At 36.4% G+C, this 15,965-nt stretch overlaps 1 protein-coding gene across 3 annotated transcripts in view; it reads left to right on the top strand.

Moving 5' to 3' along the window:
• Positions 1-6,000, top strand: part of fam20b (FAM20B glycosaminoglycan xylosylkinase) — a 65,546-nt gene extending 59,546 nt beyond the window's left edge. For 2 of the 3 annotated variants that reach the window (XM_073932578.1, XM_073932579.1), the window contains exons 9-10: positions 5,140-5,367; positions 5,449-6,000. In XM_073932578.1, the coding sequence (XP_073788679.1) occupies positions 5,140-5,367; positions 5,449-5,581 (361 nt within the window). In that variant the 3' untranslated portion in view covers positions 5,582-6,000. Of the gene's footprint in view, positions 1-5,139 lie in introns of all 3 variants that reach the window. The other variant, NM_001044818.1, reaches the window with a different exon arrangement.
• The last annotated feature ends 9,965 nt before the right edge of the window (positions 6,001-15,965 follow it).

Below are 15,965 nucleotides of genomic sequence, written 5' to 3'. Positions count from 1 at the left end.
TAAACAGCAGCGGCGATCACAGCTGATCCCTGATAGATTCGGTGGAGAAAACTGCAGACACGTGCTCGTGTCTGTATCCAGAAGTATCTCTGTAACAGCCGAGAGGAGAGGAAAAGCCATGTCAGCAGGTCAAATGGGACACAGTGAGAGAGCGAGCAAGAGAGAGAGATGGAGAATTTTTATTCTCTCAATTGCAGTGAAAGCTTCTGCTGTAAATGTCAGTGTAAGACTGTCCAGCAAACACACACACAGTGCAATTGTGCACAGCGTTGTAAATACTCGCGCTCGCCATAGTAAACTACGGCGACATAGCGACCCTCGCCACAGTAAGCTACGGCGACATAGCGCATATTAGATAAATGGGTCACACTTTACAATAAGGTTCATTAGTTAATGTTAATTAATGCATTTACTAACATGAACAAACAATGAACACTTCATCTACTACTATATTTGTTAGTGTTAGTTAACGTTAGTTAATGAAAATACAGTAGTTCATTGTTAGTTCATGTTAACTCATGGTGCATTAACTAATGTTAACAAGCATGGACTTGGATGTTAATAATGCATTTTATTAAATGTTCAATTATGATTAATAAATGTTGTACATGTGTTGTTCATGATTAGTTCATGTTAGTAAATGCATTACCTAATGAACCTTATTGTAAAGTGTTACCGATAAATGATGTCAGTACGTATAAACCGGTTATGATTATTGCTGAACTGATACCGAATTGTCCGCGTCTGCATCGCAGTGCACCCAAGAAACAATTAATTTTGACAGCCCTACTATTAATATTATTTTTATAGAGAGAAATATTTATTTCCAAAATGATGCCTATTGTACATCATCTGCTTATCTTTTAGGAGAATCCTGTGTTATTTATGGTCAAAACAAAAATTGCTGGCTGAATAAAAGTAACTTTAAATCAGCATTTGTCAGGGATGTGAATAATTTTTGTGTTTGACTGTATATATTTCAATGTTTACTTACTATTTATCAAAGAAACAATAATATAATCAGTAATTGTTTTTAATATTAAAATAATCTGAAATATTACGTAAGCAGCAAATGACATTAGAATGCTTTCTACAATGGAGTCTAAAGTAATAGTGGCAAAAATACAGCTTTAAAACAGATTATTTTATTATGTTTTATTATATTACTACTAAGTTAAAATAAGAATTTTAAGACCCACATTTTTAAACTTGAGTGTGTAATTAAGTCTCTCCTTGTTAAATCCCTTTTTTAATGTGCTCGAGGTGTGACATTAATGTTTAAAAGTACAAGTGTTCTGGGGAATAAAGCATTTTAGAGAGTCATCAATACTTGATTATCCCCCAGAATACCTTAGTGCTGCACATGCTCATTATCGCCTTAATGAGATATTGATTGGCTAACAGATGAAAAGTGTTGTGCTGCTTTAACTGTGTATTTGCCTTAAAGACTTCCTGCCTGACTATAGTATATCCGAATTAAAGGACGCTGATACTGGATACAACAAATCAGTCAAAAATCATTGATTTTTCAATGACAGAGATCAGTATCAGTGTCATGTAAATGCACAGGTTATGTGAAAACAAGCATCTGCTTAGTTATTTCCAGCAACAACACACTCAAATAACATTTTGGGCCGAAACCGAAAATTTAGGATATGCATGGGTGAAAACAGAAAACGAAAATGACATTTCCATTTGTGTTTGTTTCGTTTTTTTAACTGCATGACTGTCTGTCTGTGCATAACTGTATGATGTGTTTTAAATGAATTTGCCCATCATTAAAATGTTTACCAAATAAAAATAGTTTATTTAATGATCAATTCATTTAAATGATTATATAACAACCACCTCAAATTCAATTTAAAACTTAGCAAAAATTAATTTTGCATGTAAGACGTATTTTAATTCAACTTTTTAATAAAGAAATTAATTTCTATTGCATTTTGTTGGTCAAAAATAAGTATTTAAACAATGCATCATTCTATTTTTGCACTGACATTTGAGGTCTTTAAAAAAGGTATTTCGACTTGTGTTGAAAATAACCTGTGTTGTTAACCAGTGGTGACAGTTGAAACACTTTTTTTTGCATGCATATACAGCGGGGAAAATAAGTATTGAACACGTCAACATTTTTTCTCAGAAAACATATTTCTAAAGGTGCTGTTGACTTGAAATTTTTCCCGGATGTTGGTAACAACCAAAGAAATCCGCATACTGTATGCAAAGAAAACCCATCTAGTTAGTTTATAAATTAAGCTATGGGAAAAGCTATTAAACACATGAATAAATGGAGGTTTAGAAAGGCAGTGAAAGCCCAGACAGCAGCTGAAATCTCTCAGTAGTTATTCAGCAACCCTCTGCCCTTCCTCAGTGTCAATTAATATTAGCTGTTTCAGTCTAACATCTACATTAGCAGGAGATGAAACTGGGATGAACATTTCAGCAAGACAGTGATCCAAAACACAGCCAAGGAAACTCTCAAATGCTTCATAGCAAGAAGATCAAGCTGCAAAATGGCCCAGCCAATCACCTAGCTTAAATCCAATTGAGAATACAAAATAAACAGGAGGTTTGATAGATGGGACACAAAGAACCATCAAGATTTTCACACTCTGTCGAACTCTGAGAAAAAAAAATCACACCTAAGCAATTCATGTGACTTCATTCCCCATATGAGAGGCGTCTTTAACTGCCATTACCAAAAAAGCCTTTTGTATAAAGTGTTACATATGTTTTAGTAGTTTTCAGTAGTACTTTATGCTTTTGTCATTAAATTGTAATTACACATAACCAATTTTCTTTTAGATTTATATTGTTTTGTTATATTTTTATGTTTGTACTGTTTGGGTTTATACCAAAATCTGCTTCAATTTCTTGTCAACAGCTCCTTTAGAAATATTATCCCCAGCAACAAAACATGACATTTTCAGTACTTACTTTTATCTGCTGTAAATCAAGGAATTTAAAAAATATCTTAATCTTATTTTTTACATTTTTGTTTTAGACATTTTTTTCGATATCCTTATTTTCATGGTCCAATTTAGATGTAAAACTAGTGACTAGGCATGTATGAAAGCTTGATAAAATTACATTTTTAATGTCACCATTATATACTTTGAATGACATATACAATGTGAGAGGCACTGCTGAAGGTTTTACTAGCAGATTCCACAAATCTCTGTTTAGGAATAACATGATGCTGTCATCTTTGTAAAATCATCTACAACACTGTAATCTGGCCCCAAATCTCAGGCTAAAATGGTCACTACAGACTAGAATGGAATAATTACACAATAGAAGTCCAAAATAGTAGTGCAGAATTTACAGTATCTGGATCTCGATGTTCTTGTCCATCTTGGCTTTTCAACTTTTTTTTTATGTGATATCCTAAAATCTGATTAAAAATAGGTGGATGGAAACAAATTCCAAACACAAAAATAAAAAAATACTTTTGCTGCTTTTTCAGACTGCTTTTAATCTAAAATGAGTTGAAACAACACAATTCTTCAGTTTTTTTTGGGGGGACTACTTAATTGTTTTATGTTCAATTCACTTAAAATTTTATAAACGATTAGGTTAACTTGGTTAGATTAATTGTAATTAGGTTAAGATTTGTGTTGGGACAGCATGAAGGAATTGTGTGGAATCCAACATTTTTTTTTACAGTGCAATTCTATTTGAAAAAGAGCGTGAAAGAGTATGGATACTCCACTAATACTAATACTCCATTAATAAATGAGTAGAAATAGACCACTAATACACACACATCATCGTATGTTGTCGTTAGCTCATACTTCACACCCAATGTTGTATACAGTAGTCATTCCAGATGGTTCAAACACAGTAACATTTAATAGATTACTCACTTGCAAAGTTGCTTTGAGTTGTATTTGGGCTTTAGAAACATTGTTCATTTTCAGCTCAAACATATGAGCCTCCGGGTTTCCTCAGTCAGCCCTGTTATTACTAGTGGGTCATGCTACCAAAAGAAAACATTACTGTTATACCAGACATGCTGTAAAAAGCTAATTCACTGCAACTAGACATTTCTGACAAGGTAGCCTGCTTTGTCAAATCATTAGGTATCAGTTGCAGAATGTTGTGCAGCAGTTATTATAAGAGACTCTTGTTATTGAAATTTAGACATTTATCATTTAGCTATTTAAAAAAACAGTTTTCGACACATGTAAGGTTGTAGTCCGGTTGCTTTTAAATAACGAAAGTGCAAGAGGGTTTTTGGACAGGAGGTCAAATGACGCATTTTCATTCATTCATTTTCCTTCAGCTTAGTCCCTTATTTATCATCGGAAAGAACCACCAACTATTTCAGCATATGTTTTACGCAGCGAATGCCTTTCCAGCCACAACCCCGTACTGGGAAACATCCATACACACAAATTCATTCTCGCACTCATACACTACAGCCTATTCAGCTATATCACTTTGGACTGTGGAGGAAACCAGAGCACCCAGTGGAAACCCACGTGAACATGAGGAGAACATTCAACTTCCATTCAAAAATGCCAACTAGTCCAGCCAGGACTCAAACCAGTGACTTTCTTGCTGTGAGGCAACAGGGCTAACCACTGAGCCAAATTGGTGATTACATTGTCAACCCCCACACTTTTGTCAAACTGTTAGGACTACAATCGGACTACTTTTTGCACATTTGTCGAGAACTGTTTGACAGGGCTGTGGATTAAAGCTTATGATAATGTAAAATATGTTCATTTTTTTACACAGACCAATCATTTCAATTTGTAAGACCTCAGTGTGTCATCATGAGCCAGGGCTATTGATTTGAAGTCATTTTAATTAATTTATCATCTAAATATCCATAAATCACCATTCACTGCCATCATAAAAATCACCAAGGGTCATGAATTTAGCTTAAAATCTTCTACTGAAGAAGAAAGAGACAGCACTTGTTGGTATTTGAACAAGACACTTTCGTTTTTAGGTGAACTGTCACTTTAAGCAGTAGTCCAGGCTATAGTCTTCAATAGCAGTTTGTTACATTCAATGCTTTTGGCCCCTCTAAACCATATTTCAGTTTCCGATCATATATTTTTCTTTACTTTAGATAAAAACAATTGCACTATATCTAGCTTACCATGTCTATCTGGTTTTATCCACAAGGGTCCGCGTGTCCACCTGGAACAGACTGAACCTCCTGAAAGGTGGCGTGTTGAGTTCAGCCATGCGGCAGGCCACGGCTCACGATCCTGCTTTTCCAGTCTTGACGGGAGCACATCTCACTGCGCTCGACCGGCGCCTCAATGGAGTATTAGCCACCGTCCGGCAGTGCATGGAGACGCAGGGCTCGGAAAACACACTGATCGAGGACCGGATGAACCTGCCTCATCCGTAAGACACACTTGGACAAACCAGGGAAGTACAAATGTGATTGACTCTTGATGCGCAGGCTTCTTTTGCCTTCTGCTATAGAGCCGAAGACCCGAAGGCCATGGAAAGCCTTGGGAGTCGATTTTTTTCACTGGATTTATTCAGCGCCGAGGCCAAGGAGACTCTACTTACCGTTTTATTTTGTCTTGATCTGGATGGAGGGAAGAGGCCCTGATAACACGTAGGTGGAATATAACACTACAGCAGATACTGTCGTTCTTTCCGTCTCCCTTTTTACTTTTGGCCATCCGCAGGAAGATGGATGGACAATTCTGAGACTTAGAATTTAACATTTGGCCTTATTAGACTGATAACTGCAAAGTGACCATGATGGATTAACAAGACTATATGAACAGACCTTTAAATGATCTACCGGGATTGTAAATACAAGAACAGGTTTTTGATTAATATGGAGTAATAATATTATTGTTCTGAAGATTAAATGATGGGTTATGCTGTGTTCTGAATGCAGGATGTTGATGATATAGAGTTGTACGGATGTTACTACTGATGTTCAGAGAAGATGGTAAAGACGACAGCATTGTAAGATTGCTGTTTGACATTTTCAACATTAAAAATTAATATTTAAACATATGGTGGTTTCTTTAGGCTCTTTGTTTACTAGGTAAGTTGTCAGTGTGGTTGTTCTGAGCCCATCTCATGCATCAGGATTGGAGGGGGGTCCAACAGTTTTGTAGCCATATGGATTTGGCTCTCATGAACCTGGTCCTTATTTTGCATCAGCTGTAATGCCGGTGATGTCCAGTAAGAGGAGATATACACTTTTAAAGCCGGTTTGGAGCTGTTAGCACAGCTACTAAAGACACTTCTGGAGGTAATGAGGTAACCACTGTTGTAAGAGCCTTTGGCTGAAGGATTTTAGAATGACAAGAACATTTACTGGTTTGTCCAGTAATGGCGTCAATTTTTGTTGTGATGTGATATGTTAAAACAAAATCACACATGCTGGAATTTTTTCAGTAAATTTCCATCATAGTTTGTGCATTTTTTCTCATCGGATTAAAAAGTTAAACTATTGCTCGGACTAAAACTAAATAAAAAGATATTTTGAATGACAAAAATGTACTGACACCTTTTTGTCAATAATGACAAAACTAAAATAAATGCTAATTGCACACATTGGACTCCAACCTATAATAATCTATAGGGCAGGACATAAGCAACCATTTGCTACACAGCTGATTAAACGTCCAAAAAGAAAGTAAACTTAAGAGCAGGTATAAAAAAAATCCCAAGCACACTTGAAACGCATTTCGAGAAAGCACTTAAGACCTATTTTTGCACTGAGTCTTCACCTTCCGTTGACCTGATCATCACCCTCACCAATGATTTTCTTTTAGTGAAATGCAAATTGTATTAATAACCTTTAAAACGGACAGCACGCAATAAACCTCTAAAGTAAAAACATATATCCAATAAGGTAAATTTGCCACAACACGTTTTTACTTTCACTTTCAGTTTGGCAACTGATGCCAAATTACTTTCACTATTCAATTTATCTGTTAATCTGCATCTGCCTCAGATGAACATGCCATTTTAGTTGTTTTTTTGTGAATGAACATGCTGCAATTTTCAGTGCTTGAGTGTAAGGCTCTGGAGGAATTATGAATTAAGCATTTTTTTCACTATTAAATATTTAATCATCATACAAATAGTTTCAGTGCATTAGGTTTTGTTTTTAAAACTGACACCAGCATAATAAACCTCTGTAACATCTTTAGTACAGTAGACTTTATTTTATTTATGCAAATACTTGTAGTACTGTGCAAAAGTCTTAGGATCTTTATTAAACTATTCTACATCTTTATTAAAATCCAACCAAAAAATATAGGTTCTAGTTAGATTTTTAGGGTCAAATTGTTGAAGACATATCAAAGAGAGGAAGAAAGGTGGAAGTAAGAATAAAAAATATTGGGAGTTGCTATATTGATTTGATTTGCATTTCTGCCAGAGCTTTTGTCAATATTGCCTGAATTGGTGGGATTGTGAATGCTGAAATGTACAGACAGGTTTTAATTAATCATGTAATTCCTACTAGAATGTACCTAATTTTTTAGTTTATTTTTCAACATGATAATGATCCCAAACACACTGCTAATGTAACAAAATCATATTTGGAAAGAAAACAGAGACAGTCATGAAATGGCCTCCAAGGAGTCCAGACCTGAATATTACAGAACATTCTTTGGTAGAAACTTTTAGACTTGCTGAAGGATGCTTGATATTAAATAGCTTTTTAGTTTTTGCTTTGTACTAAAAAAGGTCACGTTAAGGTCACATTAAACACAGACTTTTGATTTCAGTAGTTTGATTCAAAAAAGTAAATTTGTTCTGAATATTGTGTACATATTTCCCATATTTTCGGTTTGTATAATAAAGGTGAAATTCACCCAAAAGTAATGACCCAACACTTGCTCTATACCTTTTAGTAGATGGATAGATTGTGCAGAAGTCTTAGGTTCCCAAAGCTGGTTTTGAAAAGACTTGCACACAAAATAGTGTTTACAATAAAACGCTTTAACCACAACTGTTAAATTTGGACCTCATATTCATGTTTAAATGGTTCCAGGAATATGCTGTATACTGTAATGCCATATATATTCTCCGTTAAACAGAAATTTGGCAGAAAAATAAACAGGGCATCTAATAATTCAGGGGGGGTAATAATTCTGACTTCAACATTAAGTTTCGGATTACGAAATCTTTGTGTCAGCAAATACTCCATATTTAATGACTCTGATTGGGTTGGGGCACCAAAAAAAAACCTGACCCAGGCATATCTAGTTAGCAGACTTTCATATTTAAAGAAGACTGTTCCCTAATGTCAGTGACAACAGCCTGTGGTTTTACCTTTTAGATGGATAGATTGAGCAGAAGTCTTAGGTTCCCAAAGCTGGTTGTGGAAAGACTTGCATACAATATAATGTTTACAATAGAACGCTTTAACCACAACTGGTAAATCTGGACCTCATAGGAATATATACTGTAATAAGCTTAGAAGTTTCAGAGATTTGTATATTGAACATTCTGATTTAATCGACTAAAATCCTATGCATGACTAAAACTGCAGTTCAGGCAGATGACATAAACTTAAAGTGAAAGTAATAAACAGCATTTAAGTTAAAAGACAAATTAAACCAAAAAGTGCTCTGCACAACTCTATATACACGGAATAAGTTTAATAGCTCTAATGTACTTAAAGTGTGTGTGATAAACATACATTCAAATAGGAATATATACAGTTGAAGTCAGAATTATTAGCCCCCTTTGCTTTTTTTTTTGTTGTCTTTTTTTAAATATTTCCCAAATGATGTTTATCATATCAAGGAAATTTTTACAGTATGTGTGATAATATTTTTTCTTCTGGAGAAAGTCTTATTTGTTTTATTTCTACAAGAATAAAAGCAGTTTTTAATTTTTAAAAAACATTTTAAGGTCAAAATCTTTAGCCCCTTTAAGCTATATTTTTTACGATAGTCTACAGAACAAACAGAGTTACCCTAACCTGCCTAGTTAACCTAATTAACCTAGTTAAGCCTTTAAATGTCACTTTAAGCTGTATAGATGTGTCTTGAAAAATATCTAGTCAAATATTATTTACTGTCATCCTGACAAAGATAAAATAAATCAGTTATTAGAGATGAGACATTAAAACTATTATGTTTAGAAATGTGTTGTTGGGGAAAAAAAAATAAACAGGGCGTCTAATAATTCAGGGGGGTAATAATTCTGACTTCAACATTAAGTTTCGGATTACAAAACCTTTGTGTCAGCAAATACTCCGTATTTAATGACTCTGATTGGGTCGGGGCACAAAAAAAAACCTGACCCAGGCATATCTAGTTTGCAGACTTTCATATTTAAAGAAGACCGTCCCCTAATGTCAGGGACAACAGCCTGTGGTTTTACTGTGGAGTTGTTGTCTAGACTGCACTGATGCTAATCTCCTCTGTGTTGTAATAAGAACCTAAAATATAGGGCTTTAAATGTGGTTTCCTCATGCACTGCAAAAAATGCTTTTCTTACCTAGAGCTTTTATCTTGCATCTAATCCAAATATCGAAAAATTCTTAAATCAAGAAGCATTTTGTAGACAGGCAAAATGTCACCTTGTTTTCAGAAACAGTAAGTCAAAAATAAGTGGGGTTTTCCTTAAAACAAGCAAAATAATCTACCAATAGGGTAATGGGATAATCTTGTTTTCGCTTTAAAATCGATTTGATGGATTTTGCTTGTTTTAAGGACAAAACTCACTTAAATCTAACATTATTTCTAAAAACAACACAGCATTTTTGACTACTAGCTAAGACAAGACAGATTGATCGATTATATTTTAAAGAAGAATGTTGCATTAAGATTGCATCCTATTTGGCTAAATCACACCCACTGTTTTTCTAGGAATGATATGAATTTTTGTTTTTCACTCATCATTTCAAGGGTAAAGTGAGTGTATTGGTATCTGACTGGAATAGTATCTGCCTGCTGCTGATGCACTCTCTCTCGCAGTATAGCCAAAGTATTTCAAATATAACATGTAATATATGTAGGACACCTATTTTACCTCCTTTTTTAAGATTTAGGCATTTTGTGTCCTCAGAATGTATCTGTAAAGTTTCAACTCAAAATACCCATCAAATTATTTATTATACCTTTTTGAATCTAGAGAATTTGAGCTTTTACGAGATTGTAGATGTTTTTGTTGCCTGTGTCTTTAATGCAAATGAGCTGGTTGAGCACTCACCATTCCATGTCAGAGCAACAGGAATCGATCTGATTAGCGTAGCAGTAACCTGGTGTCTCTCACGTAGGTAAACAGTACAGTGACAGACAAGAATAAAGCAGATCTCCCTTACTACAATAAGAACTTTTTCAACTGGTATTTAGTATTTTTGTTACTTAGTTAATTCAAGCCTTTCTGCAATGATGAGTCACTCACAGTGTCGTTATAAAGTTTGAATGCCTGCTCGCACACAAACACACATTTAGCTTTGCATGGTTTTTGCATGGCAAATGTGACAGGACACACGTTAATATACACTGCTGTTAGGATATCCGTTTTGTTAATGTACAAAATAAACCTGATTTAGGTCCACAAGCTGGGATTGAAGTGTCTGCTTTTATGATTGCACTGACATGTGGCTGTGGTGTTGAATTACGTAGCGATTTTACTGTATTTATTACAAAAATGGACTGTTTTAAAATTGTTTTAAACTTGTAAAACTCATTCTTGATGAACAGATCTTTTAATCCCAGTTGCTTTGCGCATGTCCTGTTAGGGCTGGGTGATTAATCAAAAAAGTAATGGAAATCGATATTCAGAAAATATAATCAATAAAACTTTTTTTTAGGTTTTTAGGTCGATATTTTCAATTACTTTCCCTTCCGTTTGTGGAATCACGTGACCCCACTCTGTTAAGGCTGAAATATATTTCTGCATTGAACACACAGTTGTGGTCCAGTGCAGCCTCCGCAAGCTCACATACCTGCGCACCTCTCAAAAAAAGTATGTTTGCACTACATTAATGAGGATTGGAAGCTACGCCAGAGATTCCTTAGATGGCATATCTTCTATTACGGTAAAATTATTATTTACATTAGAATATTTGTTTACAGAAGATGCAAGAAATCATCTGCTTAAAATATTATTTACAGGATATACAAGTTATGAGTCATGTTAATACTTTGCAGTCAGTTAATTCAGTGCATCTCTGCAGTCTGCCTCAAAATCACTGGGATTTGGGTCCTAACGTCAGGATATTTTTAAAAAAAAGAGACTCATTGTGTTTATATCACCCCAATATGACAGTGGGCACACTATACCTACACACAGTTCTGTCCAAACAGCTTCCAAAAGTTGATTTTCATCATAGGTGCCCTTTATCATAATCAAATTAAATATGCAGTAAATAAAATAAATGACAAAGAGAAAAAAATAGTAAGAAGACATAATACAGGGCTCGAAATTAACCTTTTTTTCTTGGTAGCACCGCTGCTTCTAACTATATGAAAATATGAGCACCGTTACTACACGTTTTATATTAACAGATTCTATTATATGTTAACACACTAATCACAACTAACAAATAAACAAAAATCTGCATGTGCTGCCAACCCTGCATGCACTGCTTGACGTGTATGAGATGAACTGAATTACCAATAATAACTGCTGTTCTCACGGGTGGTGTCTGATATTGCAGATCATATCGACATATTATTTGCATACGTCATCTTAATACCAGTAATGGTCTTTCGTGCTGCAATATTAGTTTCATCTCAGTGAATGGATGCTCTTAAGCGATGGTGAACATGGTGTCAGTCGCACGATTGACAGCATCGTGACGATTAATTGAAGGATTAAATAATGTTAGAACATCTCCTGCCTAAATTGTGCAAATTCAGTGGCAAACACTGTTAACTGAAAACTCCGTCCCACCAGCTTTACAGTAAATGCTTTAGTCATTTTCATAGTGGAAGTATGAAAACCACTGGAAGTCTTTTATCCACTCTTCGATACGTGTAAATGCTGGATTGACATTCAGCACATAATCACTAATCAGATGTGGCATTATTTTTAACTTTAAGTGGTTTCTAAAACTAAATCTGCCAGTTTTTTGTTTTTTATTTTATTTTTTTTACTGCCAGACCTTTACGTTTTCTCAGCTGCAGCTCCCTGTCATCGGAACTGAGTGATTGACAGCTGATATTAACCAATCCATTCGCGTTGTGTTCTAGCGCAGTGGGCCAATTAGAAGAGCTTGAAGGCGGGGTGAGCATTGCAGGCTTTGTTTTCTGCTGCAAGTTGACATGTCAAATGTTTTGAACTGTTCCTGAGCGCTGCGTTTGGTGTTTTTAGGTGCAAAGATGCTTAATGTGTGAATTCCTCCTAAATCCGCGCAAGTGGTGAACATTTTGCTGTAAAAACTGGTCATACGACATCAATTTTATGCAGCCAGACAAATGCTAGATAAAATTTTGGTCGAGTATGCGACCAAAACGGTCGCAATTTTGAGCCCTGTAATATCTTTAAAAATTCGAACAATGGTTAAACCTAGGACCCAGGAGGAACCAGTGGATTTCGTCCAGGGCGAGGTACACTGGACCTGCTCTATACCCTCACCAGGGTGCTCAAGGGTTCATGGGAGTATGCCCAACCAATGTTTTGTGGACTTGGAGAAGGCATTCAACAATGTCTCTTGTGGCATTCTGTTACAAAAAAAAAGGACAAGATCTCGTATACAAATAAGCTTCCTTCGCAGGGTGGCAGTGCTCACCCTTATAGATAGGTTGAGAAGGACTGTCACCCAGGAGGAACTCAGAGTAGATCCGCTGCTCCTCCTCATCGAGAGAAGTCAGCTGAGGTGGCTCAGGCATCTGTTTCGGATGCGTCCTGGACACCTACCTAGGGAGGTGTTCCAGGCATGTCCCACTAGGGACAGACCTTGGGAAAGATCCAAGACACACAGGAGGGACTATGCCTCTCGGCTCTCTATGCCTCTGGACCCCTCCGGTGGAGCAGGAGGAAGTGTCTGGGGAAAGGGAAGTCTGGGAGGGGTTCTCTCCTAAGAGAGTGGTTCTTTCCTAAGACTGCTGCCCTCATGACCCGGCCCCGGAAAAGCGAACGAAAATTAATGAACCCGATCTGTCCAGTAGACGGTGGACAGATGTTAAGACATTCGTGATGAAGCACCTGGAAAAACACAATATTAAATGAGACAACAGTGGGCAGGGCTTGTTTTTTTGTCTGCGAGCGGATTGGATGTAGTAAAGTAGGCAATTCATTCAGAAAGTTCAGGAAAAGGGTTTCGAGAGAGTTAAAGCAACCTAACAGATACCTTCTTGTTCACTATTTCGGTTTGCTGTCACAGCGCAGTCCAAACTGACAGTTGGAGGGGTTACACATTCTCGACCAACCCCGTTACCTCAGACAGATTTAATCTAATGTAACCCAAAACAAACAGAAGGCGCATTTTCAGATTTGCGGTCCCGAAAACTGCAGCCTCTTCATTTGGGCAGGAACATGTCCAGATGCATTTTGAGGCCGATCTATCGTCAGGATCTGGTAGTTTACTGGAAACATTTGCAGGCGCGCTCATGAGTTGCCACTAGTTAATCATTTGGGTTTGTCAGTGACTAACAGTGAAACAGCGAAAGGTTTTCGGGTATTCCTGTCCACAAGAGCATATCAGTGTGTTGTCAAGACTCACTATCTGATGCTGTTTACATCTGCCGTTTGTTTGTTTGCTGGTGGTGTTCGCTGTCGATGGGGTTTCCCACCGCGTGTCACGTGTCGTTTATATCTGTCGCTTCAGTCACCTCTGAACTTGACACGGTGTCCTAAATATGTGTTGGGGCTGCTAAGCTTGACCACCCACCACTCTGTGGCCTGCGGTCAGGACGATATTGACTAATGAGGTCGTCCTGAAGGTGGAGACAGTCACAGTCAATAGGGAAAAGCCCGGTGGTCTGAGCTGAGCCTACTGATGAGAACAAGCTATGAACTTCGGTGCAAAAAAAAAAAAAAAAAGTTCACCAACAGGAAGGAGAAAACAGATAGTGAATGGTTGTTAAAGTGCATCAATGAGTAGAATCTTTTGTGAATGGAGATTCTGAATAATGATTATTGAAGTATAACTTATATTTTAGGTGTTTATGTTTTAAACAACTCCAGTTATAATATTTAAAACTACCATTGGTTTATTAGTAAATAACATTTTAGCAATTAAAATTGTCAATATTTCAATTTATTTTATCTATTTATTTATTATTTTATTATTTATTTTCTAGACATTTTTAAATTATTTTGTAATTATTTTTAATTCTTAATTTTTAAAATAATTCTTATTACAATTGCTAAATATTTAGATTAATAGTTATAAAAAAACTGTCATTGTTTATGAAATGTAAATATATTAATATTTTCTGAATGTCTCTAAAAGTTTATGTAGTATATTTTAAAATATTTCGTTTTTAATTTTGCTATTTAAGTTAGGATTTTTTTGCTAGTTTATAAGCAGTTTCTGTTCGTTAGCAGCAATGATTATTTATACACATTTAGATTTATTTTTGTTAGTTTTCCTGCGGTTTAGATGGCCAATATATGAATTTATACAGGATGTATGAATATATGTCAATATATAGGATTTATGTGAGATGATTTGTTGAGAATTTAGCAACTTAAAACTTAATATAATAATAATAATTAATAATAACCCATCCCAAGGAAACACCCATACACTCCCATTCACACACATACACTATGAACAATTTAGCCTACCCATTTCCCCTGTACCACATGTTCGGGAAACCGGAGCACCCGGAGGAAACCTATGCGAACACTGGGAGAACAGACAAACTCCACACAGAAATGTCAACTGACTCAGCAGAGGCTCAAACCACTGACCTTCTTGCTGCGAGGCAACAACACTACCCACTGTGCCACCAAGTCACCCTAAAAAAAGTAATTTATAAAATAAAACAGAATAACCTAAATGTTTACAAGTAGCCTACACTCACTGGTCACTTTATTAGGTACACCAGTCCAACTGCTTGTAAAGCAAATTTCTAATCAGCCAATCACATGGCAGCAAATCAATGCACTTGTAGATGTGGTCAAGACGATCAGCTGCAGTTCAAACTGAGCATCAGAATGGGTAAAAAAGGTGATTTAAGTGACTTTGAACATGGCATGGTTGTTGGTGCCAGACAGGCTGGTCTGAGTATTTCAGAAACTGCTGATCTACCGGGATTTTCATGCACAACCATCACTAGGGTTTACAGAGAATGGTCCGTAAAAGAGAAAATGTCCAGTTAGTGGCAGTTCTGTGGGTGCAAATGTCTTGTTGATGTCAGAGAATTTGGCATCACAACATGAAAGCATGGATCCACCCTGCCTTGTATCTACGGTTCAGGCTGGTGCTGGTGGTGGTGTAATGGTGTGGGGATATTTTCTTGGCACACTTTGGGCCCATTAGAACCAATTGAGCAACATCTCTAGCCACAGCCTACCTGAGTATTGTTGCTGACCATGTCTTTCCCTTTATGACCACAGTGTACCCATCCTCTCATGGCTACTTCCATCAGGATAACGAGTCATGTCAGAAAGCGCAAATCATCTCAGACTGCTTTCTTTAACATGACAATGAGTTCACTGTACTCAAATGGCCTCCATAGTCACCAGATCCAAATCCAATAGAGCACCTTGGGGATGTGGTGGAATGGGAGATTCGCCTCATGGATGGGCCGCTGACAAATTTGCAGTAACTGCGAGATGCTATCATGTCAATATGGAGCAAAATCTCTCAGGAATATTTCCAGTAACTTGTTAAATCTGTGCCACAAAGGATTAAGGCAGTTCTGAAGGTAAAAGGGGTCCAACCCGGTACTAGTAAGGTGTACCTAATAAAGTGGCCGGTGGGTTGTATATCTAGGCTACTAAAAGTCGGAAAATAGGCCTACTCTACACATTTGATGTACAATAAATCATATAAACATTTTTAGATTGTTCAATTACATTAAATCAAATATATATTTACACACATT

Source organism: Danio rerio, chromosome 20 (assembly GCF_049306965.1).
Source record: "Danio rerio strain Tuebingen ecotype United States chromosome 20, GRCz12tu, whole genome shotgun sequence".
NCBI lineage: Eukaryota > Metazoa > Chordata > Actinopteri > Cypriniformes > Danionidae > Danio > Danio rerio.
This window is presented reverse-complemented; position numbering and strand designations above follow the sequence as displayed.